Raw genomic sequence first — 27,978 nt, 5'->3', positions numbered from 1 at the left:
AGGCAGGAAGGGTAGGCTCTGGGCCGAGTCACGGGCTTCCCCCGCCTCTGGGGCGCTGCCGCCCACCAGCCCTCCATCGGCCGAATCCAGACACATGTGAATCGGGCCGGCCTGGGCCCGGCAGGTCTCCCTCCAGCGCCCTCCGTGGTCTGGGGGCGCCGCCAGCAGGCCCAGCAGCTCCAGTGTGAGGACTTCCAGTTTCACCAGGCACGGGGAGGGCCGAGCCGCCTCAGTTCCTCCAAGGAGGTGCCAGCGGCGGGCTCCAGTGTAACACCATGGCATCCAGTGTGGAGGGGGCGCCCGGGGACCCCCGGGCCCTGCTGTGGCGCTGCCTCCCTGGGCAGCTCAGTCACACAGGCGGTAGAAGTGGAAGTAGTAGTCTGCGGCCGGCCAGACCGGGGCCTCCAAGCTGCAATTCGCCTGACCCTGGAGGGAAGGGCAGTGGGAACCAGTGAGGTGGCTCCAGGGGCGGGTGAGTGCCAGAGCGCTCCCCGTGCTGACGTCGCCTGACACTGCCCATGTCCCGTCATGTGATCTTCAGTCCCCCCCCCCCCCCCCCCCCCCCCCGCTTCCCCCAAGCCCCACCCTGAACCTCTGGGGGCAGACAGGGCGTAGGTGCTCACCAGCAGTGTCACTCGGAAGTGATAGGTGAATCTGCGGAAGGACAGGATGGTTACTGGCCACTGGTGGGAGGTGCCCTGGGGAGAGAAGGGGGCAGAGGGGTCAGGACAGCTGCACAGCCCCCCACCCCCTGTCCCATCCCAACTGGCATCCCCCGCCACGGCCGTCGCAGCGCTGGCTCTGTGGCATGGCTTACAAAGCGGAGAAGCAGAGATCTGAAGAGAGATCGCAGGGCGCACTTTCTACTTCGGGGAGCAACAGCGCCCACCGTCTGTGTATACTCCATGCCAGGCACCCGGGGGCCCACAGCCGCTGGTCTCTTACTGCCTTCCCTCTCACCACTGTGCTCTGGGCACATCCAAGTATTTCGCTCACCCCATCCGCACTGCAACCCACTGAGGCGGTGCCGCTTACAGACGGGGACAGTGCTGAGTTACCTGCCTAAACACCGAGGCTGGGCAGAGCTGGGATTCGAGCCCTCCCCGCCCAGGGCCTGAGCCTCTTCAGGGCTCTCACCCACTCCATCCTCTACTCAAGCTTCCCAGACCAGGAGGCAGCCCCCTCCACACAGCCCAAGAGATCTTCCAAAGTCACAGATGGAACGATGCCACTGCCCCCGCCCAAGCTTCAGGTCCAGCCTCCTTCCCATCTCCCCGGGCGCACAGCCCTCGCCACGTTTCCAGCTCTGCCAGCGCGCCATGCTCTCCCTGGCCGCCAGGCCTCTGCACCCGCTGTTCCCCTACTCCTGGGACGCTGTCCCCTTTCCTTTCCCCAGCTGATCCCATATTGCTCTTCAGGTCTCATCTTAATCAAACATGACGTGGGGGCAGCTGGCCTGACCCTGAGGCCACACAAGGTCAGCTCTCCCTGCCACGGGCTGCCAGGACGCCCTCCACACGCCCTCCCCGTCTCCACCATTGCGCTCACCCCAGGTTAGGCCTTATGGAACTGTTTTCCTCCCCAGGCCTTCGTCAGGGCAGGCACAGGGCCAGGAGACACTCAGTGGTGAGCGGTGCACGCATGCCCCGCTCCCTGCGACACAGAGGCCCAGGCCCCAAAATGTCCTCCGTGGAGATGCCTGCACTCTTGACTCCAGCTCCCTCTCCTCTCCGGCTTCGGAGCCCAGATGTGCCGGCGGGGAGGAAGCTCCGGCCTGGCTGGCCCACAGCTTCCCAGTCTCCTACCTGGGTGTCCTGGTGGGCATGGAGGCTCTGTGGAAAGCCCCCCTCCTCACACGGCTCCTCCTTTGACATCAGGCTGCACAGCACCACGGACACGGGGGCCGAGGAGCTGGGAAAGACCCAGTTAGCAGGGAAGTGGGGTTCTGAGCTCCTCCAGCCCAGCCCGCTCCCAGCCAGCCCTCCACTCTACCTCCCTCACCCCGGTGAGACAGGGCACTGAATCGTCACAGCCTGAAAATGATGCGTAGCCGTCAAGGCTCCAGACGGCTACAAACCCTTTCCCATCCACCGTCCCACACAGCCTTCACAGCCCCTGGGAGGCAGCAGCCCATTTCACAGATGAGGAACCGATGCCCGGAGCTTGCCAGGTCACGCAGCCAGTGAAGCATGGAGCAGGCAATAAAGCTAGCACCCCTCCTCAGCCCCTCCCCCGGCTGCCTGGGACCACTGGGTCCCCATCCCCACGGCGGCACTCACTTCATCTGCAGGGTCAGGCGGAGGTGCAGCGGCGTGCTGCTGCTGACGGGGATGTGGTAGGTGAAGTGTCCAGGCCTGAAAGGGCAAAGCTGGCTCCTCAACAAGGCCTCCCTGCCCTGCCCCCCCCCCCCGCCTCCCATCAACTCCTCAGCCCCCAGTCTACAGTGGAGCCCTTCAGGGGCCTGGAAAGGGGCTGCCCCACCTTGAGGGGGAAGTTCCTCCCCGAGGGGAGCAAGATCGGAACACCTGGAGCGCCTGGGCTCATGTTACCAGAGGGAACCTGTCCTGGGGCGGGGGTGGGGGAAGGGAGGTAGCCAAGCCCACCTGCAGGCATCCTCTGAGGAGCAGTACTGGGACGTGATGGGCATCGAGTTCTCCAGCACCAGGATGGAGGTCAGGGACGGCACCGGGTCTGCAAGGAGAGAGGCCACTGGTGCAGGAAGGAGGGTGACAAGACAGGACACAAATGAGAAGCAGCCAAACCTGTCCTTGCCCGAGACTCGAATCAGCCATTCACACCTCAGCAGGAATACATTTCAGGTTATTCTTTCCAGACTCCCACGACGGCTGGGGTCACGCCACCATCCTCCCCAGCAGCCCTAGGACTACACAGTTCCCATGAGCCTGAGGACCCAGGACACCCACAAGTAGGGATGGGTCTTCCATATCCCCTGCACGGGGCGTACAGGAGCCCGCTCTTCAGGCCCCTGTCCCTGACTGCACACATCTCTTCCCAACTCGGGGTACAGTGACATCAAGTTGGTAGCTTGAAATCAGCCATGGCGGCGGTATTCACACACACAAATCAGGGCCCCACTGTCCTTCGAAGACTCAGCTTCAATGTCGCCTCCTCCAGGAAAGCCTCCCCTGATCATCTCCGCACCTCAGTCCGGATTCTGTGCCCTCCCCAGTCGCCAAGCTGCCCGTGTGTCCCCTCAGAGCCTCACCACGCTGCTGTTTTCGTGTCTGTGAGCCCCTGAGGGCAGGACACATCCATCTCCGTCACCCCCGGTGCCCTGTACGGAGCCAGTCACAGAGAAGGGGCCCAGGAAACGGCTGCGTGGTAAGCACCTACCCCGTGGGGTTTCCCCATCACTCTGAACTTCAATCCCAGCAAACCAGTTTCTAAGCTTTTTTTTGTTTTGTTTCTCTTTAAGCCACAAAACCCATCAAATGGAAGTTGATGAGGAAGCCCAATACCTAGAGCAGAGGTGCCTGGTTGAAGCCAGGAAGGTTCTCGGCCTCCCCTTCAACCTCCAAGGCAGCCCTGGAGATACTTCAGAGAAACCCGGTTTGAAAACCAATAAAGGGTTCTCTAGCTTTGTTAAAACCAAAGGTTTGAGGTTTGGAAAACTGGGGGAACCCTGAACAGTACCCTTCTTGCCCTGGCATGGTGAAATAAAAGGAGCCACGTGGACTTGGGATCAAATTCCACCCCTGCCGCTAACAGGCTGTATGACCCTGGGCAAGTCACTTCACCCAAGTTTCCATTTCCTCATCTGAACAATGGGGACGATTCCTTTCTCGCAGGAGTGTTGTGAAGATTAAACAAGGCGATGGATATAACGCTATACAATCAGCCTGGCTCGACTCCTGGGACTTAGTAATGCTCAGCAAATGTCTGTCGACGGACAATTCTGCACCCAGGTATTCTGGTGATAGGCTGAAATGGGCCCCGGCCAGTGAGCCTTGCCGGGTTGGGCTGAGCGGGGGAAGGGGTAGGGCAGGTACCTGGCTGGCTCCAGGCCTGGGTGGGCTGAGCAGAGCTCAGGCCAAGCTGAGGGGCCCCTCGGCGGCCCCGGACATGGAGACCAAGGCTTGGGCTGTTCTTGGCTTTGCCCTGGCCTCCAGGAAAGGGGACCGCAGGGCTGGCCGCAGGGTCCGAGTTCTTTGGATGCTTGAAGTAGCCAATGCCATTGGCTGACAGGCCCCAGGACTTGGCTCTGATGTTGGTGGCTGGCAGCAGGGCCATCTGGCTGGGGCCTGTGGAGAGAACCAGGCACAGGCTGAGAGGCAGGCACGGGCTGCCTCCTGCCCAGCTGTCTTGAGGGCCCGACTGGACTCTGGGTGACTCCCTTCTATCTCCTGGTCTCCTCAGGGGTCCCCCAGTCTTTCTCCAGAGCCTCATTCTGGGCTCCAGGAGACCAGACCCTCCCACCAATGAGTCTCTGGGGCCTTTCTTAGGCCTCTTGTAAAAACTCCTCCAACCCAAAACCTGGCGCCAAGCGAGCCATACCTGAGCGGTTGGTGGAGGGGCCGGGACTGGGGCTGAGACCACGGCTAGGATTAAAGCTAGGGTCAGGGGTGGGGCTGGGGCTGGGCGAGGAGCAGCAGACGACTGGGCAGGGGCGGCTGGAGCACAGGTCCAAGGTGCGGAGGGCTGGAGCTGGGGCCGAGCTGGTCAGGCCAGTGGTAACTGAGGAAGCCAGAGGCTGTATGAGCTGGAGTGGGGCAGCAGAGACCCCGACCCAGAACACAGCCACCGCTCCCCATCCCACCCCTCCAAAGCCACGCCCCGGCACGCACCCAGCAGCAGAGAGGGCTGCGTGCCCGGCCGCCCAGTGGTCACAGGGGACTGTCGGAGCTGAGTGGTCCCAAAGCTCTGGCTGGACCTGCTGGGGAAGGGTGGGCTGAGCTCAGAGGGGCTGGGAGAGCCTGAGCAGGAGGCCTGGGAGTCCCAGAGCAGCGGGAGGGGCGCGAGGAGGTGGACAAGGAAGGCAGAAAGGAGGCAGAGGCAGGAGGGAGAGGGCTTGGTCCAGACACGTACCATGGGCACATGGCCTCACTCCCCCCAGGGTGCTGGGGCCGGAGCAGGGCCAGAAGACAGGAAGTGGACACGGCAAAAGAGCTAAGGGGCAGCAGAGAGGAAAAGAGGGGGCAGGCACAGGGGAGGAGAGAAAGAGAAGACACGGTCAGAGATGGCCCAAGGACTGAGGGTGACTGTGGGCAGGAGAGCCCAAGGCCCCACCCTGGCCCTCCTTCCCCTACCCCCTGTTCTAACCTGGGCCGCTCAGATGCCCCCTGCCACTCAGAGGCCCAGCCACCTGGAGGAGCACTGAGTAGGCCAGGGAGAAACATCGGCTTCAGTACGACTGCAAAGCAGCTGCCCCGCTTCCAGAGAGGCCTTCCCACCCACCCCCACAAACTCCTGGCGGGCTAAGAGCCTGAGGTGGAACCCCCTTTAGAGGAGACAGCCTCCAGGGCTCCTCCGACCCTGGGCTGCTCACCAAAGCCCCGCCCGGCCTGGCGATGGCCCCCCGCAGCCAGGCCTCCAGGGACATACCCATCAGTTTCCACCAGGTCCTCCTCGGTGCGCAGGCTCAGCACATACAGTGTAGACATGGACACCACGCTGGGAGCCACAGGAAGGGGCCATTGTTAGAGCTGGAGCCACCATCCGGCGCCCTCTCTCCAGGGCAGGGCCTGTGGTTTTTGGTCCCAGGGGCTAGACTCCCAAGTGATGCCTATACGCGGGTCTCCCCAGTCCCAAGGGGAGGAGACAGAACGAGGCAGACCCCCTTCCCTGAGACCTCAGCCACTTCATCTCCCAGGCCCCGCCCTCCTCTTCCCCCAGGACTGGGCCTGTGGGCAGCCCGACGTCCCTGGCCAGCCGCCCCCAGAGTCTGGGGGACAAGTCACCTGAAGGCCATGACTACCACCAGGGCGATGATGGTTCCCTGCAGGAAGCGCTGGCTGATGCAGGCCTGGTCTGGGACCACAGATGATGACTGAAGACCAAGAAGAAAGGGGAAAAAGGCCCAGACTTAGGGAGCCCATGGTCTGACCCACGGTGGGCTCTGCTGGAGGTGGGGTACTCATCCCCTCGGGGGGCAGAGGGAGAGGAAGGAGAAACCGGGGGCTGGGAGGGCTAGAGGGTCCAGAAGCGAGGGGAGGGGAGGGGAAGCGCTTGGAGTCAGCGAGCCTGGAGAGGCGCCAGCTGGAAAGGGAGGCCACGAGGATGGGGAGGCCCCAGTCCCTGCCCCCCATCCCTGCCCACCCTCACCTTGCTGGCCACCTTGGGGGGCCTCTTCTTGTGGGGGACGCTGCCCGCCCGGCTGAACTGGCTCCCTGCGTGGCTGCAGCAAGAGGGCAGGGTCAGAGGTGCCTCTGGGAAGGGGGTCTTGCCTCCCCCGGCCCCGAGCCCCCACCTGAAGGCGCCCGAGCTGCCGGTGGACTTGAGGCTGTCGAGGCGCCGCAGCTTGGCCAGCTTGTGGCTCCAGCGCTCCAGCTCATCAATGCGCGTCTCCAGGTTGTCCGTCAGCTTGCACAGCTCCTTCACAGCACCCACGTTCTCCATGAAGATGCGCTCCTGCCGCAGGCAACGGCCAGTGTCGAGGGCACAGTCAGCCCCTGGGAGCCCCAGGCTATGGGCCCATTGGGGCGCCTGAGGAGGGCACTCAAAGGCTCCCTACCCAGGCCAGCCTTGCCTCTCGTCCAGCCTCAGCTCCCTCGGCTCCCTGTGCCTGCGTCCGGACAGCATCCCACCTCTGCACCCTTCCCCACCCACGGTCAGAACCCGCTGTCTCTCAGAGGCTCCCACCCTCCATCTCCCCATCTGATGAACACGATGTCTCAGACTTCAGCAGAGGCCAAAACACATCCCATGCTCGTTGGTGCCCATCCTCATGCCAGGAAGGTTACAAACATTATCCTCACGACAAACCCCACGTTTAAGCTTTGCCATAACCACATCAGAACTTCTTAGCGGTAAGTGTCGTTTCCCTCCTTTTGCAGGGGAGGAAGATGACCCTCAGAACGTTCCTCTTGCCCTTGATCGCACAGCCGCAGACTGGCAGAGTCCCCACCTCCCACCTCCACCTCTCCCAGTGGGGTGGGGAGGGGGCTCTGGAAGCAGCCTGAGAGAAGACTGGGGGGCAGGGGGAATGCTCCTGTTCTCTGCACTTCAGTGTCCCCGGTCTCTACGGAGGGCGTGAACGCCCTCCAGGGGGTCCACCCCTCTGCCCCTTGGGCTCCCTTCAGTCCCTTCTCCACAGACCTTGTTCACCACCAGGAAGTTCTCTATGGTTTTCCCATTGGCAAAGACCACGTCTCCAGTGTCCTTCACGGCCTCAGGCAGGATCTCCTTCACCTCCTGAGCGATGACACCTGGGGAGGGGCAAGCCAGGTGTGTGTTGCGGGGAGGACTGCCCACAGCACCGTAATGTAAGCAGGGGCAGGGATCGGTGAGGGTGAAATTCTGGGGGCTAGAGATTTGAGACCCAGGGAGCCCCGGAGCAGGGGGCTCCAAGGCACAGGGTCGCAGTTCCAGGGATCAAGGTGTGGGGTTCCCTGGGCTAGGGATAGGGGCATATTCCAGGGAGTAAGGACTCCAGGGGAAAGGGGGCAGGGATCCAGGAGAATAAAGGCAAGATTCATCTAGGGAACAGAGGAGCGAGGATCCCGAGGCCACAAGTCCCAGGCTTCCGATGTCAAAGGGCGAGGGGTCCGGCCCGAAGGGCAGGTCTTCCGGAGGGCCGGGATTCCCGGGGGCAGGCTTCCAGGAGTCATGGGAAGGGGTTCCTGGGAGTAGGGTTTCCAGAGGACAGGGACAGGGTCGGGGTTACCAGATCCCAGCCTGCGCACGTGAATCCTTACCCGTTTCTGGCGCCGCGGCCTCGATGCCAGCAGTGGCGGCAAACTCTGGCTTGTATCTGTAGTGGACCAGTCGCATACGCGAAATCCTCTTCAGCTGCTCGGTGGTGTCCACCTGCGCGGGAGCCAGGGCCGAACTGAAAGCCTCCCGTCCTGGGCCCGTCCGGAGGCAGCAGTGTGGAGGGGAGACCCTGCTACTAGGGTCGCGGGATCCAGAGATCCAGGGCCAGCCTCCCCCAACTCCTTCCCTTGCAGACCCGCCCCCCACAGAGCCCCGCCCACAAAGCAACCCCGCCCCCCGCGGGCAACCCCGGGCACCAGTTCCTCCCGCTCAGTTGTCCCCGCCCACAGCCCCGCCCCCACCTCCTGCAAGTGCTCCTTGGCCCGCAGATCCGAGGGGTGCATGAGCGAGCCCATGACCTTGACGTTGCCGTGCACCACCAGCGCCTCATCGGGCCGGTCTGTGTTGATGCCCACACGGCCATGGTGGAAGACGGTGTCGGGCACCTGCGCCCGCTGCCACAGCACGTCGCTGTCACTCTCAAACTGGCCCGGATTGGAGGCCTAGCAGGAGTTGGGGTTGGATCAGCCCTGGGGGATGGGGGACCTGCAGCGCCCTGGGAAAGGGGGAAACCCCGCAGCCACCTCTCCAGCTCCAGCCGGACCTCCTCACCCCACCACGAGGGGCGGCTTAAACTGTCCCTCCCATTGTGGCAACCAGGTCCTGGCCACCTCCACACTTTATTGTGAAGGAAACACTGTGACCCGGACAGGGTGGGAGCCTTGCCCAAGGCCACACAGCGAGTGCCCAGCAGGGTCAGCATTCCGGCTCCTGACTCCTGAGGACCCCTGTATCTCTCCTGGGTGCTGTCTCTCCCAGGTCTGGGGAGGACTCTCAGCCCTCTGCGGGGAGGTGGCCCTCACCCGCACGATGATGCGTTCTGAGATCTGGGCGGCCAGCGTGTAGTTCTGGTTCTGTGCGTGGGCCTGGAGGGCCACCACCAGCATGAAGTACCTGGGGCACACAGGGGTCTTAGAGGCACCCAGGGGTCTGCCCCACTGCCTCCCCACCCCCCGCCAGCCTTCCTGGGTCAGATGTACAGTGCCCACTCGGTCATTTCGCCCAGGCTCCCACCAGCCAGGAAGAGGGCATGAACACCCCGTCTTACAGAGGAGGAACCTGAGTCTCCACTAGGGGGCGGAAATTCCCCAGGGCCCACCAGCTAGGAACCAGGCTTCTGCTCTCCCATCTGTAAGTCATTAAGGAAGGGCTCTGAATCCCAGGTCCCTTTTTTGTGAAATGGGTGAGTCTGTGGGACTCTGTGCCTGGCGTGCTATGTGGGGTGGCACCCTCCCGCCCCTCGTCCTCAGAAATGGAGCGGCTCCAGGGCAGGGGCCCAGCCTGCTCACCTCTGGTCAGGGTTGGGCTTGCCCTTCTTGCGCATGTTGTTGGCGGTGGTCTCGCTGAAGTGCAGCCTCCCCACAGTCACCTTCGTGACCTGCTCGGGGGGCAGGCTGACCCTGCAGAGGAGGGGCAGGGTACTCAGGGCGCAGGGAAGGGGGCTGCGGAGAGCCAGGCCGCAGTGGGGCACTGGGGGCAGGAGTGTGTAGGAGGTGCACACTGTGGGTGCCTTCCCGCACCCCCCTCAGCTCCTGCCGGGGTGAGCCCTCCTGGGGACCACCCGCCACGGGCCAGGCACTCACGTGACAGGGTTGAAGGGCCGCTTGCTTCGGTCCGACTGCGACTGCTCGATGTTGATGGACTGGTTGAGGGCCTCCAGCTGGGGGAGGGGCAGAGGCCAAAGGCACCTCAGGGCCCAGGTTCCCCACCTGGTTCCGCCCTCCTTCGGCCTCTCGGCCCAGGCCTGGCCCAGCTGGGGCTCGTGAGGAAACCGAGGCCCTGCCCTCCCCTCAGCCCACAAACGCTGGTGCCTTCTCCTACACGCCACACATCCCACAGCCCCACACCCACGCCACTCCCCCACCTATGTGCACACACACTCACCCTCACCGGCCCCCACTCCCGTCCGCACACCCCTCCCAGCCCTGAGCGCACACCCCAAACCGGCCTCCACAGCCACCCGCTCACTCGCCACCCAACATCTCCCAGACCCCGTCCCACACCCACTTCCCCTCAACCCCTCCACGAGCGCTGGCACTGAAGGAGTCACACCCGGCCGACCCCCCTGGGAGCCCATGGGCTCAAGATCAACCACCACTGTGGTGGTGCCGGGGGATCTCAGGGGAGGGACCTCAAGTCAAGATGGGCCTCAGGGCAGTGCGAACGGTGAAGGTCAAGGAACAGCGGCCGAGCCGGCAGAGGAGGGATGGAGTGGTGTTCAGCGGGCGTCCCCGAGAAAGGGAGCCGCCTGGGGGAGGCGGGGCTGCGACTGGGCACAGCGAATGGCGGGAACGGGTGAGACTGGGGTCCCAAAGGCCTCTGCAGGCCCAGCCTAGCAGTCAGGGCTTTGCTGGGGTGAGGGAGATGCGGTCCCGGAGGCCTTGGAAGGCAGAATGGGAAAGATCTCAGGCAGGAGCCACAGGGGAAGCTGCTGAGGACAGGTCAGACAAGGAGGTGGAGGTGGGGGGAGGGGGAGGGGACCAGACAGAGGGGAGTTCTGGGCGACAGTAGGGCCTGGTGCACGGTGAGGGGTGGGCAAGCGGGCCCCGGATTCATGGCTCAGGTAACCAGGGCCCTGGAGCCCCATTCCCAGAGAGGGGGCCCGGGAGAGGGGCAAGTTCCCAGGGAGTTCATTTGGGGGTGTGGCACTGAGACGGCTGACAGCGGGGTCAGAAGAGGGGTCTTGGCTGGGGGGCGCAGACTTGGGATCACGGGGTAGAGAAGGAAACGGGAAGCGTACCTGAGAAGAGGGCTGAGGTGCCCGACGCTTAAGGGGCAGGCACGGGAGGACAGGCGGAAAGGGGGGACTGGACTTAGCCACGAGGGGTTTCCTCAGGACACACTCACCTGGCCTTGGGCTCTTTCGACTCCCCCCAGCCTGCCTGCCCTCCTGCCCCGCCCTCCTTGCCGAGCCCCAGACCTGCCTTCACTCCGTGCAGCTTCAGGTAGAAGCAGTCGAGGGGCTTAAGGCCTTCGGGCGTCTTGACATACTTGGGCTCCCCCAGCATGCCGATGTACACCGTCACCTGGAAGTGGTTCTTCTTCTGGCACACGAAGGCGTCGTCGCCCACCGAAAAGTTGAAACCCTTGTCGGCGTCCACGCGGTAGGTGAGCATGGGCCTGGGGACAGGTGGGGGCACTCACCCGAGGCCCCGCACACCGGGCTTGCCTTGCCCGTCCCACCCACATGCCTGCGTTCCAACGCAACTTCCCACGTGGTGCCCCCATCCTCAAAGCACTCTCGGGGCTGCCCCCATTTCTCAGAGATGGAAACTGAGTCCCCAGGAGGATTTGAGCTCAGGTCTGCCAGGGCCTCAGCCAATATTCTTCCCACTACGTGCCTGGGACCACCCCATCCTGGTGATGGGGGGCAGGTTGAGCAAGACACTTGGACGGGAGGGAACTCTTGAGGAGGGGGCCTGACCGCCCCTCACCACACTTGGCTTCTTCCCAAAACGCTGCCCGAAGCCCCCTCCCTCACGGGAGACGGGGTGAGAGGGGATGCGTCTGTGGAGCCTCACTGCGCCTGACAGCTGGTTGCCATGGAAACGGTGGAACCAGGCGCCGGCTCTGCGCTGGCCCAGCCCCTGCCCACCAGCTTGCTCAAGCCCCCAAACGTCCTCATTCTGACTCCACCATCTGCCCGGTTGTGGAGGGGGCACTCTGGGCAGCCTGGCCTCAGTCTCAGTTTACACATCTGTTGCTGGCAAGGTGTTCCAAGTCTGGACCCTTTGGGGGACCTCCAGGTGGACTGAAAGGGGGTGATTGTTGGCCCGCCCTCACCCAGGTCCCCAGGCACAAGCAGTGCCCCGGATGCCCAGGGCCCGCCTGGAGGAAGCTGGGCAGGGACAATGTTTCCAAACTTGTGGGGAGAGGCCTTTGGGCCTGGCTAACATCCACGGGAAGGCCCAGAGCTCACTACTTCTCCCTCCCTGGGCTCCACCCACCTGCCTGACCCAGGGGAACACCCAGGAAGTGCCTGGGCCACACTGGGGGCCTCAGCTGCCAACTTCCTGGCCTTGGGACCTGGGGTGGCAGGGCTGGCCCAAGAAGTATAGTAGTAGGAATGGGGGCTCCTCACCAGGCCATAGGGCTGGACAGCCAAAGACCTGCCCCCGCCACCCAGACAGGGCCTCAAAGGACCCTTTCACCACTACATCAGCTGGACGCCCCCTGCCCCAGCCCTGAGGGCTTGTGGCTAACAACCCGACATAGCCTGGGGACACCCAACTCCAGGAGGCTGGTCTAGCTGCGAGAGGGCCAAGTCCCAGACACCCTGCCCAGGCCTGGCAATGTCCAAATGGGCTGATGGTGAGCCATGCTCTCATCCCTCACTGGCCTTCCGTGGGAGTGAGGGGACTGGTCCCGGAGTGCTCCTGGCCAGGTCCCAGGAAGCTGAATCCACATGGGTGGGTGCTGAAGGAGAGCGAGGAATGCCCGGCCAGCCTCTGACCCAGTCCTCCCCCACCCACTCATCCCTCCCCTCCAGGGAGGGGGCTGCTGGAAGGGCCTTGCTGACGCTCTGCTTCCGGCTACCTTCCTGGAATGCAGAAGGAGGAGTGGGGGAGGGGAAGGGGGGCCAGAAAACACCCCTCCACCCACCGGCCCCTCCCTGGCGGACACCAGCTTCTTCAGGAGGCCTCGGGCTGGCTCCGGAGTCAGGAACCCTGAGCGCCAGTCCTTGCTCTTCCCTGAGCCTGTCTGCTCTTCTGTGAAACGGGGACCATCTCGTGGCCGGTGTGCTCCGCAGCCCTGCTCTAGGATGGCGTGGCCAGGAGGGGTTAGGGGGAGCACAGGTCACTCACAGCTCTTTGTAGTTTGCATCGTACAGCGTCGCCCACTTGTTCTGCTGATGTGGTTGCCACTTGATGGACTGGTAGTTGGGGTCCAGGTAGGAGCCACTGAGGCTATCACTGTCCTGAAGGAGACCTGGAGAGAGAGAACGGCCATGGGCCCCGGGCTATGGGCCCCGGGCCCCCCCCCCCACCTTGAAAGCTTGAGCAGGCCAGCCACGTACCTGGTGAGGGTGCGCCTGGTGGGTGCCAAGGCGGCGTCTGGACCCGGGCGATGCTGAGGGGCAAGGAGCCAGGGCCGGGTGAGAGCGGGCCCTGGGGAGGCCAGGGTGGGGATGGGGCTCGAGCTGGGTGCGGAGGCAGGGATGTCACGGTCCCGGGCTCCTGTTTGATCGTTCCATTCAGCATCTGGGCATTGAGGGTGCTGGGGGGGGATTCGGAGTGCTTCCTCTTCTTGGAGGGGTGTGTGGGGAGCCTGGGGGGGACACAGGTGTGCACCATGGGGGGCTGGCCCTCCCCGAGCCCCCTCCCACTGGGCAGTACCCCCGCTCCCCTCTTCACCCTGTTTCAGCAGGATACGCCCAGCCCAGGGGATACCTCCTGCACGAAGCCCGCACCTTTACCTCCTAAGTGCTCCCCCATCAGCCTGTGTTATCATTCTGTTTCTGTCCCTCCACCCTACCCCCAGACTGTGGAATCCAGGAGGGCAAGACCCACACCTGACTTGTCTGTGTGTTCCCATCACGCCCAGCAACTGGCCCGGCACACAAAGCGCTCAGAATCGTTCGTGGAATGAACGAGTCTGTCCCTTCCCTGTGGTGTCATTCTCAGTGTCACTCTTTAGAGCGACGGCTCTTTGGAGAGCAGCCTCCATGGTTAGAAACAAGCCACAGAGGGCCTGGGCCACGAAGGCTGGGAAAGAGAGTTTCCTGGGAAGGGGGATGACGATTTGGGGGCTACACAGCACCCCTTCCCCTTCTGGTTTACAAAAAGCTTTGCCAGTGGAATCTTTCCTTGAATGAAATCTTTCACGAAATCTCAATGTGCAAAACAGATAAAATAGACAATTCTACGGGTTGGAGTCAGAGCAGGAAGCTTGGGTCTACGCCTAGAACCTCCTCAGAAACCCGAGGACTCCATGGTGACTGGAAAGTAACTGGTGTCTGGGTAAGAGCACAGTCCCAGGTTCAAGTACTGGCTCAGCTCCCTCCTACCTCCGTAGAGCAAGCATCCCACCCCCCAAGCCTCAGTTTACCTATCTGGGCAACGGGGGTGGCCATGCCCGTCAAATAAGGTACTTGTGAGCACTTGGCCTTGGCCGTAAGTGCCCGATGCATTGCTTGCACATACATATACATGACACTGATCCCCATCTCTGGGGTCAGAGCCTTGGTCCTTCCTGGGTTCATTCATCCCCACCCACGCCCCCCGCCCTGGGGGAGGCCGCCCACGCCCCCCGCCCCGCCCAACTCTTACTCGGCTCCGGCTCCGTGTTGCTGCAGCAGCTGGTGTAGCATCTGGGACTGCTGCGTGTGGTGGAGATCGGTGGGCACCAGCCCCTGCCCCATGGCAGCGTAGGGGGGCATCGGAGGCTCAGCCTTCATGTACAGATCCCGCTGCAGGACGGGGTAGTGAGGCGGGGGCGGCGGGGGCGGCGGTGGGGGGTGCTCCGGGCGGGAGGGCACCCCCACGTGGCACAGGCTCTCAGGGGTTAGGGTGCGCAGGAGATGGGGGTCTGTGGGAGAGATGCGGGGTGGCCATTAGGTTTCCCGGCACCAGCTCTCTCCGGGGCGGGGTCTCCTGATACCCGCCCCCTCCTGAACCCAGCCTGGAGGCTGCCCTCCCGCCGACCCCACGTGGGAGGAGGCTGGGCAGTGTAGAGGCTGGCCACTACAGGCCCAGGCGGGGAAGCCAGACCCTGCCCAGGGGGTGGGCAGCCTTTCACCCCATCCGAGCCAGCTCCTTCCCCCCGGGCCGGCCGGGCCTGGCCCGGCTCCCTGGGGAGGTCCCGCATCCCAAGGTTCTCCCCCAGCCCCTCTCAGGCCTGCTCCTCCTCTGAGCCTCAGGAAGGAGTCTCCGGGACCCCCAACACCGTCCTGCAGGGGGCCCTCCTCCCTCCGGCGGGCCCCAGGGGCCAGCCCCCCAGCCCGAGGGGGAAGGCCCCAGCTCCCTTTTTCCCCAGGAGGCATTCCAGAGATGTTTCTGGTAAGATAAACAGAACTCTTGACCCCTCTCTGGGCTGTGGGGAGACGGCTGCCCGTGATCCCTCTGCTCTTGGCCACCTGGGGGCCACTGCACCCCTGAGCACCTCCCCAGCTGAGGTGGGCCCGGCGGCAGCCAGGCCTGTGTCCAGGCTGCAGCCAGCCTCCCCCAGCCGTCCACTTACCGCCGAAGGGCGCGTCCATGATGGCGCAGGCGGGCAGGCGGGTGGCATCCCCGGCAGGGACACTTGCTCAGAGGCAGGGCCAGGCTCCCCACCCGCCCGTGGGGAACAACAGCCAGCGCCGGGGAGTATTTGACCAGCGATAATCTGGGCCTGCTGGGCGGCCGCTGGCCCCCTCCCTCCCGATAAGGCCGCCCCAGCCACTTGCCCAAACCCCAGAGGGGGAGGGCGGTGCCCGCTGGACTCACCATTCACCTGCTGGGGGGAGTAGGCCTCGGAGCCAGAGTCTGGGGGGGAGTCTGGCAGCGTGCTGGGAAGCAAGAGGAAAGGGTGGTTGGGTGGGCAGCCGAGCCCCTGCCTTCCAGCCGGGCAGCTCTTCTGGGGGGTAGGGTCCCGGAGACCCAGGGGCTGGAGGCTTCGAGGTTTCTTCGCAGCCCCCGTTATGGGCATTTCTCTGTACCAGCTACCTTGGGGTGCCTGGCAGGGCCCAGTTGTGGGTGGAGGCCTTGGGCTCTGGCCCAGCATCCCCTCAGACCTACAGGGCACTTGGGAGCGTGTCACCTGTGTCCCTGATGATGGCACAGGGATTCAAGGACTCCCTCTGCAGCCCGAAGGGCCAGGCCAGCTCTTTCCTTCCTGCACCCACAGAAGTCCCACTTCCTGGAAACTCTAGGGGCCGGGCCTGGGAAACTTCAGTGGGTCACCGGGGGTGGGGGGGGGTTGCTGCCCTGCCACAGGCAGGTGTAGGCTGGGCAGGGAGCCAGCTCGCCAGGCCTGCACTTATTTTTTTCTTGCAGGTTTTGTTTTATCAGTGGTTCGGGCAAAAGAACAAACTCTACTCTGAGAGGTCAACACGTCCTGCATGAGCCCTGAGTCCGCCCAGAGGGGGCGGCTGCGGCCACTCTCTGAGGGATCTGACTCTTTGGCCGCCCTGGTCCCCACATCTGGAAAGGCTGCCCACCGTCATGCCCAGGCAGCTTCTGAGGCGGCCCAGCTCTTGTGGACACAGCCCTGGGCTGCTTGCAGGGTCCCCCAGCTCCCCTGGACAAGCCACCCCTCACCCAAACCCTGCAGGCCGTGTGAAGATGACAGGAAAAGGTGATGGGGACTCGGTCCTTGCTGCGCCCAGCGGGCTGACCGGGGCCTCTCCAGCTCCGGGTCCACCATCTGCCCCCACTCCCTGCGCTGCCCTGACAGCGGCCTCGAGTAAAGGTCTTTCTCACCCTCCGGCCCCTATCAAATGTGCCAAATCCACAGAACCTCGCGTTCTTCCTCTAACTCCCCACGGTGCACGAGTCCTCGATTTGCTGATTTTGATTAGTCACTCCCTCCCCCACTAGACCGCAGGAGCCACCATAGGAGGGATGTGCCTGCCTTGTTTACCACCTAGAACAGGGCCTGGCATGGGTGGGGGCAGTGGCCCTGGAGCGGCCCGGGGGCCACAGCGTGTCTGAGTGGTTCTGGACAAGTGCTTTCTCTCTCTAGGAAATGGCCCCAGTGTGCCATCCGAATCTTGCCGTGAGCGGGGTGGGGCTTTACTCGCAGGCTGGCTGGTTTTGGGGTCCCCCAGGAGCTGGTAACTGCGGACAGTCGAGGGGCTCTTGCAGAGGCGTGGAGAACAGTAGCGGGCACCCAGCAGGTGCTTATGATGTGTCAGCTCCCTTCCCTCCCTGCCCTTCGGGGCCTGTGGCTGAGGGACAGCCTCTGCGCCTCAAGCGGCCAGCTGCCCTGCAGCAATGGGTCACCCCTGGCTGGCACCCCAGCTCCCCTCCACGGCCCTCCCCCTGTAAGTCAAGACACAGCCACCGTCCCCCCAGTACTTCCTCTGGATTTCCTCCCCTGACTTCCACAGTCACGCAGGGGCGGAAGCATTCGGGGCTCCCTTCACAGCTGGGGTGCCGAGGTTACGGGTTAGCACCCAGAAGGCCGGAAATGGTGGAGCTGGAGACGGAGCCAGGCTGCCTGGCCGGCGTTGTGCTCCCAGCACCCTGTCATCCTTCCACCCAGAGGTGGGGTCACCTGCCCCCTGCCTGAGCCCGGGAACCCAGAACTTTCTCCAAGCCCCTCTGCAGAGCCGAGCAGACCCACGCTCCCCGCCTCTCCCCACGATCATGTGCCTGTGGACTGCCCTGCAGTCCGGCTGGGCTGGTGGCCACCTGGAACCCTGGGTCACAGCCGGGCCCAGGCTGAGCCCTTGGGTCAGGCGCTGACGTGGACTCCTTGGAGAGGAGCCAGGGAGCACGTCGGGGGCCGGTTTGGGTAGGGTCCCAACACCTGCAGCAACTTCAGGTCCCACACCTGCGCCATCGGCCAACTCCCTGAGGCCGTGGGAAACAGCAGCTATAAATGCACGAACGACTGGGTAGGCCTGGTGCAGGGAGGGGTTTGGGTGCCCTGGGTGCCTGCATGCGTGTAGAGGTGCTCCCCTGAATGTAAACAGTCCTGCCTCCAGTCCCACTCCCTCCCTGCCACTCTCCACACAGCTCTCGGGGATGGAGATCTTTCTAGCACTTAGGTCAGCCCTCATCGCTCCCCTGCTCAGAACCCTCCGTGGCTGTCCACTGCCTCAGTGGCTGTCCACTGCCTCAGCACAAAGCCGTGAGCACCTCCTCAGCCTGGCCCTGGTCCCCCAGCCACCTTACCTACCCACAGGGCAGCCCGATGCCCACTGCCCAGCCTTGGCCGGCACCTCCCAGGCCCCCAGTCACTGGTCCCACAGGCCGCCTGGGCCTGGGTCTCTGCATCTTACCCCACCCCCACTGCCCTCACTCACCCGGGGGCATAGGGAGCCTTGGGCTCTGCCTTGATGGGGGGCCCAGAGCCCCCCAGGAAGGGCTTGGGAGCAGCACCCATGCCGTTGTTGTTGTTGCAGTTGAGCGGGGCGCTGTAGTTCGGGGGTGGGAGGGGGCCATGGCGACCCGGGGAGGGTCCGCCCCCGGGGGGGCTCAGGTGGTGGACCCCGCTGGAGCCGGGGATCGCTGGCTGCCCGTGGGGGTAGGAGGCCGCACTGGCTGGAGCAGAGATGTCAGGGAAGCAGCTGCGGAGAAGGGTGGAAGCTCAGCGCCAGCCCAGCACCCCCGCCCCTCCCGGGGGGCTCCCACCTGCAGGGCGGCTTGGACGCTGCAGTGGGCTCAGTGGTTGGGAAAGGAGCAGCTCTCAGAGGCGGGGCCACGTCACCCCTCCCAGGTGGAGGCCAAAGGGGCTGGGGTGCCGCGGGGGCCACTCACAGGTCAGAGGCGTCCTCCTTGCTGATGTACTCCTCCAGGATGCTGGTGTCTATGTTGGAGGGCTCCAGGGCGCCGTTGATGTCGTGGCCTGTGGGGGAGGGGTGGACGTGAGAGATCGGCCCAGCCCGCCAACTCTCCGCAGGCTGGGCCCTCCCCATCTGTGCATCCACGTGGAGGGGGAGTCCCTCATCACCCCCCACCTGCCAGCCCTCCGGGAGGTATTGATGGTGCTGCCCTCAGTCCACAAGGCCAGCTGGACTCCGCGAGGAGGGGCGGGGCCCAGAGTGCAGGTCTGGACAGACCGGCCGCTTCCTGCCCCTCCATTCTCCTTTCCAGCTTCGTGACATGAGCAAGTCCCTTCGTCTTTTCTATAAAATGGGGTAACCGTGTCCCCGTCTTGCGGGGTGCTGTGAGGAGCAAACGAGGCGCTTTATTTAGCCGGGTGCCTAGCGGATACCAGCCCCCTCACTGACTCAGACCCAGACTCACTGACTCTGTCCTGCCCTGTCCTCCGGGAGGCGGTTCCAGATGGCCCAGCTGCGGGCAGCTGGGACCAGGAGGCCTGGCGGGGCTGGACCACACATCCTGGGGGGCCCCGTGGGGCTGGGGGAGACTCCTGAACCCTGGGCCCCAGCTGCAGGTGGCGAGGGAGCAGGGGTCGGAGTCAGGAGTGCCCAGCCCACTCTCACTGCGTGTGCCCATCACCCGCACATCGAGGGCTGAGCCCAGAGGAGGAAACAGCCCCAGAGAGGTTCGGCGGGGAACGATGGTGGCCTGAGCGCTGCGCCCCTGCCTGGCCTCTCCTGGGCCCTCCCCGCTAGCCCCAGCCCCACCGACGGGAGGGATTCACAGAAAAGGCAGCCCAGTGCTCTTGGGCATCGGCAGCGAAGGAGAGGGGGAGGCGCTGGCCTTTCCCCTCCCGGGGTCACCTTGCAGGGGGAGCTGGAGTGCCGGGTGATAAGGGGGCTGACGTGGGAGATGCGTCAACTCCGATAATGGAGGACGGCCCCACCCACACTGCTGACCTGGGCTGGCCGGCCCCACTGAGGCAGGAGGCACCCCTCCCACAGGTCCCTAGGCCTTGAGTCTGGGGTCTGCGCCTCATGCCCCCTCCCCTGGTGAACCCTGGGAACAGAGCTCAGGTCCAGTAATAAATCCTAGCTCACCTACTCCCTGCTGTGTGACCTTGGGCAGGTCACATACCCTCTCTGAGCCTCAGTCGCCTCAGTAAAATGGGGACATGAACAGCTAACACTTTACAGCGTTCTTCTGAGGATGAAACAAGTTAAGGTATATAAAGTGCCCCGAACACAGTGGGTGCTCAGCAAACCGTGGCTGTCCCCACTCCCCAGAGCCCTGGGGTCCCCAGGAACCCCCAGCCCAGGCCCCTCCCTGGCCCTGGCCGGCATTTCAAGAATGCTGAGCCCCGCTTAGGTGATTAATGAGTGGCTAAGCCCTCCTAGGAGTCACGCGCTGCCTGGGACAGGCCCTCCTGCTGGCCCCCACGCTGGACTCACCCAGCCAGGAACAAGGGACACCCACCAAGCACCGCCAATGGCCGCCCAGGGCAAGGGGAGCTTCTCAAGCTGGGAATGACCAGGCTGCATGCCGAGGTTCTAGGACCCCCACCCTGTCCTTCCCTGTTAACCAAAGGTCCCATTTACTGAGCGCCTGCTGTGTGCCAGACACTTTCAGAGCCAAGTACGTTAATAATCACAGGAGTTTATTATATGTAAGGCATCCTGCAGGCTCTTCCTGTGCACTGTGACATAATTCTCCCAACCTATCACGGTGACGATGACAGCGGCTCACACTGACTGAGTGCCTGCCGGGCCCCAGCACCATCCTAAGTGCTTTACGGGTTCACCTCCCAATCGCCCCTGCAGACTTGGTGTTTGTTATTAGCATCATCCCCTTTGTTCAGAGGAGTCAAGCCTCTTGCCCAAGGCAGCCCAGCAAGGAGAAGCCAAACTCAAGTGCAGGGGCCTGACTCCAAGAGGGAAAGTGTAGTTGGTGGTCGCTGAGGCTTCCCAGCCATGCTGGGCTGCCCCACCGGATGACGGGGAGCGGGTGGTCCTGAGGGAGGACCAGGCACAGGAGGTGGGGAGGGAGGGGGTGCTGGAGCGTCACTCCCACCTTGGCTGCTGAAGCCGCGGGGTTTTGAGACTGAACTTGGAATCCACAGTGAATGATGGGGTGACAGAGTCCTGGTGCTGCTATTTATAACAGGCCAGGCCCCCTCCTCCCCCTCCCCCGGCCAGGAGCAACTCCTAATCACCCCTAATCCTCCTGCCCCCCCTCCCCCGGGGTGGGGGGTGCCTCCAACAGAGGCATCTTGGGAGACCCTAACGAGAACCAGATGTGGTTTGGGGGGAGGAGAGACCCTCGGTGCCAGGGGCCGGGCGGACGGGAGGATGGAGGAGGGAGGGGGGAGCCGCTGGGGCAGGGTGGGGGTGGGCCAATGGGTGGGAGAGAAGTATGAGGTTTGGGGGGTTGGTGGGCCTCCTGAGGACCACTGACCCCACACCTCCTCTTTCTCTGGGAGTCCTCGCCGCCTGTCCCAAAGGGTCCAGCCACCCAGGAGATGCCCCCCGCCTATCCCATGAACCACACTGGAGATCTCTAACCCAACGTTCCAGCAGGACAGGGTGGAGTGGCTCCTTGACTCCTGAGGCTGGGGCAGAGCCTCCAGGAACCCAGGAGAAAGGCATGGCCCCCTCCCCCACTGCTCCCCAAAGAACCCTGGAACATCCTGGAACACCGCTGAGCGGCAGGTACAGTCAGGAAGGAAGCTGAGAGTCTCACGCTGATCCTCAAGACCTCCCTGGGAGCTGGGGAGGCTGCCCCAAGGTCCCACAGCCTGAAGGTGGCACCACCAGGTCACAGACCAGCATCCCCGCCCTCCCCTCCCCAGACCCTTCGATTTCCCATCGCTAGGGATAACCAGAACCCTCGTCCGTCCGAGGCCTGCCCCCGTGGCCGCTCCTGCCCCAGTGCCCCTCCCTGCAACTCTCCACAGTCCAGCCCCCGCCTCATTCCATCCTGGGACAAACACCCCCTTGCACATCAGGGCCTTTGCACATGCTGTTCCCTCATGCCGTTCCCATTCCTTGTGACTCTATAGGTTTGGGCTTAAATGTAAGTTCCTCCGAGAGACCATGTCTGACTCCCCCATTCTCCTGAGCGGCCTCCCTTCTACTCTCTCATCAGGCTCTTTGCTCTCCCGCCCAGCACACACCTCGGGGGAAGAATCAGTCCTCTGCCCACCCACTGCCCGGAGCACACACTCACCGAGCGGTCCCTCTGCCCAGCCATGCCACACACTTTATATGGCTCGTATTTCATTCCCGTAACAACCCTACGGGGTAGGTGGTTTTCTCGTTCCCTCTTTCACAGATGAGGAAGCTGCCGCTCAGAAAGGATAGACGCCTTTCCCATAGCTTAGAGCTGTGGCAGCTGGGCCGTGAGCCCTGCCCCGTTTTGTCTCTCAGCGGCGTAAGCGAGCACCTAAGCGCACCGCAGGCACACGATGAATGTTCATGGGATGCACGAGCAAAGTGGCAAGCGGGGCACTGGGACCAGGCCTGCCCGAGTCTGGGCACCTCCGCCCGGCCGTGCTGTGGTCAGGGTTCAGGGCTAGACAGCGCCCCTCCAGGCACCGCCCCTGCCCTGCTGAGCTATGCACCCCAGCTGCTCCTCATTAGTTAGGCCCTTTATTACCTGCTTTTAACAGGAGCCAGACACTGCTCCTTCCCAGGCAGGCGGGATGGGGCCGTGGGAAGGAAGCCTCTCCCCTCCTGTCTCCTCCTCCCTTTAAGGCCACCCAGCTAGGCAGAAGAGGAACCGAGGCGACACAAGCCAGGTGCGGGACGAGGGCGGACGGGGGCCCAGGTGGTCCTCCACCCTGGACCCTTCCCTTCCTGCCCCCTCGTGCTCATGCCCCCCCCCCCACCAGCTGTGGCCACTGGCTGAGTCTCGGCCATTGTCCCGGGGAACGGGGGAGGGTGGGGACCCGGCACAGTGGGAGGCTTGTGCCCTGCCCACACCCTCCCCCTCAACCGTCAATGAGGCACTTGTCAATTCATGCCCCAAACATGGCGGAAATCCCGTCGGCCACGTGGCTGTGGGCAGGGCAGGCCATGGCCTAAGGATGCCGGCCAGGCCTAGCTGATCTGAACCTGGGGCTAACAGGACACAGGTCTGCCCCCCTGCTGTTGAGCGTCCACTCCAGGCATCTGAATCTGAGGGGCATCCTGCCTCCAGGCAATGGCTGGGCCAGGGTAGCAGTGGTCAGGGGACTGCCCACCTTGGCATCCCCATAATGCCCTAAGGGACCCCTGGGGTCAAAGAGGCCTGGTTGCTAACGCGGGTCCCCCTTCATTGCTGCGTGACCCTCGGCAAGTGACCTGACCTCCCTGTGCCTCAGTTCCCTTCCCTCTCAAGTGAAGGAGATCCCTGCATCACGGGGTGGTCGTGAGTCATCAGTGAGACGGTGGGAAAGCTCCTCACTCCTAGAAGGCCATTCCTCACATTGCTCTGTTTCCATCTCTCGGGCTCCCATCTCCTCTCCTGCCCGAGCACAGCCTGTGCCATGCTGTTATTCTGGCACACGCACGGCACAGTCCAGCCTCCAGGACTTGGCTCTAGCCATCCCCTCTCCAGCGGGTAAGCCTTCTGTGACTGCCTGCCTACCCTGGCAGTCCCTCCTCGATCACCCCAGTCACAGAGGGCCCCCAGTGCTGCGGCTCATTGCCCCATATTGACTGAGCTGACCAACATGCACCTAACTAGCTCACACTGGGACAGGGCACAGAGGGCTCTCACCTCCCTTCGTGTAGACTTTCTATCTTTAGTAATCGATTAATGTGACAACTACTTCAGGCTTCAAATTGGGACCAGAGCCTTCTCACTCAAAATGCCTTCAGGCCAAATGCTCGATTCTGCAAGCTATGCTTTGCATCTCTGCATCAAATCCCCAGTCATCTTGGGGCTGAGTGACAAGGATGTAGCTCTGGAGTCATTGCCATCAGGTCCTTAAATCTGATCCACAGTTGTCTTTGTTCCCTCTCAACTTCTTGCCAAAAATGCGGTAGAGCCCTGCCTCCTGCCTGCGGAGACCCAGATCCTCCAGGGGACCTGAACTCTTTAGCCACCCCTGGGCTATAGCTATGTCCTCCCCTAGTCCCCACACAGGTCCACACAAGGCTGAACTCACAGCCCGAAGATGCTCCGAAGCCAGGTCCAACAGACCTGGCCCAGCAGTTGTGGCCTCTTCTTAGGGAACCCACATTGGTCCCTAGGGATCTCCACTTTGCTCTGGGGGCCCCCAGCCCTCTCCCACAGGGACTAGGCCAGGCAGGCTGGGGAAGGCCCCTCCCCACAGAGGCAGAGTAGAGACCCTGCAGCTTGGGGCGGGAGCAGGTCTCTACCAGGGTTACCCATGCCCACCTGTGTTCATACACCAGCATGCCCAACAGGCGTGTGCATACACAAGGGCACACTCCCAGGCATGTATCCACCGGCACGCCCATGATCGTGTACATCCGAACACACACGTATACAGAGGCACACCCCCCGCACACTGACACACACATGTGCACACACCGGCATGCTCCAAGTGTGCCCATTCATTCACTCACACAGTGATTTACTGAGCATCGACTGTGTGTCAGGCACCATTCTAGGCTCTGGAGATAAAGCAGTAAACAGACAAAACCTACTACCTACATGGAGCTGACACTCCGGAAGCAGAGTCCGATGACAAGCCAGCTGGGCAAGATCCACAGCATTTCCGAAGGTGACAAATGCTACGGAGACAATAAAGCAGGGAGAGGGGCTGGGGTGCTAGGAGGGTGGGGAAGAGTTGCAATTCTAAACAGGGTAGCAGGGAGGGCTTTACTGAGCAAAGATACGAAGGAGGTGAGCCACATGGACATCTGGGAAGCGCATTCCAGGCAGTGGGGAGGCACTGCAAAGGCCCTGAGGCATGTTCACATCTCAGCACACCTCACAGACTTCTACATTTGTGGCTACCAGTGCTCACTGACCCAATGGCAGGCCCAGGCCAACGCACCTCCTCATCAGCTCCAGGTGGAGCCAGTCCAGCTGAGCAAACTCGGTGTCACAGACCCCAAACTCCACCACCAAAGGCAGCCCCCTCCAAGTTAGCAAAGCAGGGGATGGGGACTGCCCCCCACCCCCCGCCAAGGCCACAGACCCCAGGAGGGAGAACCATGGGGGGAAAAGATAGCACAGGGGACTGAGATGATGAAGAGGGGAGTGAGGGAGGGTCCCAAACCCATCAGAGAGACAGAGGCTGCGGTTGTGCATTGCGGGGCTGGAGGGATCTAGGTCAGATGGTGGGAAAACTTTCGCGCTGATGCAGCCTGGAGTCAGGGGGAGGCCAGGAAGCCCTGAAGCCCCCTGTGCATAGTCCAGGCCAGTGGGGGCTCAGGACCCAACTTCCTTCCCTCCCACTCCAGGCCTTGGGGGGTCTCACTGCTTATGTCACACAACCTAGATCATCTGAGTGAGGGCTCTGAGGCCCAGAGAGGTCAAGGGGCTGGACGGCAGTCACCCAGCACAGCCATCACTGGTGGGTCAGGACCCTCAGCACGCAAGGAGGAGAGGCTTCCTCCCGCCCCACTCCAAGCTAGCACCCAACTGTGACGGGTCAGGGGACCCGGGATCCCAGCCCAGCTCTGCCGTGGCCGCCCTGAGTGAGCCTGACCCATCGCCTTCCCCTCCTGCCTCAGCAGCCCCCTCTCGGAAGTGAGTGGGCACCACCCACACTTCCACAGAGGCCCAGGACTCCTGGGAGACACCACATGCGAAAACCTCCGGCCCGGGTGTAGCAGGCAAAGACAAAGGACAGTCCAGACCCTTCCCCCTGCCACCTGCCCAAGGGCCAGAGTTCCAAGTTCCGAATCTCTGGGGTAGAGGGCGGGGCAGGCCCAGCTGGAGCAGGCATCAAGACCAGGCAGGGCCAGACCTGTCATGGAGCAGAGCTCCGGAGTACAGAGTGTGCTCATCCCTGGAATAAGTAGCCCAGAGAGGGTGAGGGGCTTTCCCAAGGCACACAGCGCCAGCCACAGGCCCCAGCCCAAGCTTGGGGGCACTGACCTACCCATGGACCAATAAATCCTCCAAGTGGGGAGCATAATACCTGTTGTAAGCCTCCCAGGGGAGAATAATCACAATCCAGGCTGACATTCATGGAGTGGAACCGTGCCAGGCACTGCATGAGGCCCTGCTCAAGCCCCTTTTACCTAACCCCCATGGAAACCCTGAGAGGCAGGTACTCCTACTGCAACTGTATTCCCATTCTACAGATGCAAAAATGGAGGCACAAAGAGGTGCAGTGATAGGCCCAGGAGAAGGACCGTGGGTAAGCGGCAGAGCTAGGGACTGACCTTCAGCCCACCCCAGGGAGTGCACATGACCAACACAGACCCGAGGGGCTGCCCGACACGGTGGCAGCAGGGGCTGGAGACGGAGGTGAGAGGGGAGGCCCCCCCATACACACACTCAGGCTGTGAGGAAAAATGAGGCCCAGAGGAGGGGGCCGTGAGGAGGAAGAAGGTGGGAAAAAAGGGCAGGCAGCCTGGGTGGGGCGGGGCCATCCCTGGTTAATAATTTAGTTAATGATTTCTTCTCCCCGTCCTTATCGAGTGGGCAAAGTCCAAGGGTAGCAGCCAATCAGCAGCCCTGCCGGGCTGTTACCCAGCAGCCTCTGCTACCAGGGCCCCGCAGTCCTGTAGGCCCTTGGGAGTCAGGGAGCAGGGGCCAGGCCCCCAGGAGGAGGCCGTTCTGCCCAGAGCAGCCTGTCTTTCCCCCAGACACCCTGCTTGGCTCTGCCTAAGACCCCCAGGGGTACTCTGCCCAGGCCCCCAGACTCAGGAGAGGCCCTGAGCCCAGCACGTCGGAAGCGGCCGGCTCCGGTGGCTCCGCTCCCCTGTACCGAGCCAGGCCCTCACAGAGAGTCAGCTTCCTGGGGTGCGCCCCCCCACCCCGCCTCTGTTCACACAGTCATTGTTGCTTCCATTCCTTGGGAACATTTCCTGCCCCCCTCCCACCCCGTGTGGCCCTGCGCTGTGTGTTGGGGACAGGGCGATGAGTCAGACCCCTGGCTACCACTTCCCCTCCAGCTGGAGTCAGGACCTTGGGAGGTGGGGCTGGGACAGGAGTCCTCCGGGGAGGCTCTGGGTGGACCCAAGAGGCACTCCATCTCATCTCCTTGAGAGTCAGGGGTCTGGCGGTCTCCCCCATCCACCTACTCCCTGGTCGCACTGCAGACAGACAGGCGGACACAAGGCACAGTGCCATCCCATCATACACCGCGCCTCAGCCCCAGATTCCTGTCCAGGGTGGTCTCCTCCTGGGGCCTCCTCCTGCCCTCTGGAGACAGAGATGCTGGTCCCCATAGGAAGGCCACCCTCCCTCCCCCAAAGCCCTGGAGGCAGAGGGGTGTTCTGAGGCCTGGGTGTCAGCCCTGGCTCACGCTGGCTAACTCCCTTCTCTCAGAGCCGCAGTCTTAGGCCCTGGGAAAGGGGGCCAACGCCACCGCTCCCCTCCCACATCCCGGAGCTGGGAAAGGGTGGCTTTCAAACCAGGATCTGGAGTCTGGGGTCTGTGAGGAGCCCATCCGCCCCGTGTCCAGTGTATATGTCCTATTCGGAGGCCAGGAGTTTGTCTTTGCTTGGTGGCTAAAAAGAATCACATTGTAAGTCCCTGGTCTGGTCCCGCGCACCTGCCTACCCGAGGAGGGGATGTGAGGCCAGAGAAACAAAGTCACCAGGCCAAGGCGCCCATCAGGTACCCGGCTCCCACCTCCAGCCCTGGAGGGGCTCTAGAGGCCAAGGGAGGTACCCCAACCTCTCGGTGGCCCTTCCAGCCCAGCTCCCCTCAGTGGCTTCCTCCACATCCACCGGCTTACCGAGTGCCGATCGCTGCTCACTCGTGCCCCGTGTGCCCCCGGAGCCAGGGGCCAGCACCCTCCCCCTTCTAAAACGTCCCTCTTCCCCAGGGCTGGAGGACAAGGCTCAGCCGCGGGCATCATCAGGACCTGCTCTGCCCACCCACTCCTGTCTTGCAGGTGAGGAGAAGGGGCCCAGCGAGGGCAAGAGCTCTGCACAGGGTCACGCAGCTCTCAGTGGCCAAGTCTGCACCGGAACCTCTCAAGTCCTATAGGGATCCTCTGATGCTGCCTTGCCCTGTCCCTGACGGGCTCTGAGAGTCCAAGGCCCCAGCTGGTCAAGGTGATGAGGGGAACACCTGCCACTGTGCCCCGGTTACCTGCTGGGAGCCAGTGCATCCTGCCCGGAGGGTCCCCTCTCTGCAGGCCCTGTGCCCGCCGATCTGGGCGGCCGCAGCCTCCCTCTAGGGGATTAGCCGGGCAGTCACGGGGGCCCGGCTGTACCAGCCTCGAGGGGGCCGCCCTGTCCCAGCCTCCCACCTGAGGCCCAAAGCGCCTTAGCTTCCAGCCCACCAGCCTGAGGCAGGGTACAGCCAGGCCCACCGCACAGGACCAGGCAGGACCCAGGGCATATGCTTGGTGTGCCTGGAGAGTGGGCCACGTCACACG

The 27,978-nt window shown here is 63.2% G+C and overlaps 1 protein-coding gene across 1 annotated transcript; it reads right to left on the bottom strand.

Moving 5' to 3' along the window:
- Positions 1-345: 345 nt before the first annotated feature.
- MYRF (myelin regulatory factor) lies at positions 346-27,708 on the bottom strand. The gene is made up of 26 exons (XM_065882116.1): positions 27,690-27,708; positions 18,396-18,483; positions 17,942-18,205; positions 15,417-15,478; positions 14,262-14,520; positions 13,010-13,260; positions 12,798-12,921; positions 10,917-11,112; positions 9,576-9,652; positions 9,282-9,392; positions 8,796-8,886; positions 8,235-8,435; positions 7,875-7,986; positions 7,276-7,385; positions 6,428-6,588; positions 6,283-6,355; positions 5,919-6,007; positions 5,563-5,631; positions 4,806-4,894; positions 4,516-4,695; positions 4,011-4,262; positions 2,604-2,691; positions 2,280-2,354; positions 1,806-1,911; positions 624-698; positions 346-426 (listed from the first exon to the last, which is right to left on the bottom strand). Exons 1-26 carry the CDS (start codon positions 27,706-27,708, stop codon positions 346-348), a joined length of 3,303 nt encoding a protein of 1,100 aa, XP_065738188.1.
- Positions 27,709-27,978: the final 270 nt, after the last annotated feature.

This window comes from Phocoena phocoena, chromosome 8 (assembly GCF_963924675.1).
Source record: "Phocoena phocoena chromosome 8, mPhoPho1.1, whole genome shotgun sequence".
In the NCBI taxonomy this organism is placed as follows: Eukaryota; Metazoa; Chordata; class Mammalia; order Artiodactyla; family Phocoenidae; genus Phocoena; species Phocoena phocoena.
The sequence above is the reverse complement of the archived record's forward strand: the minus strand, read 5'-3'. Positions and strand labels throughout refer to the sequence as shown.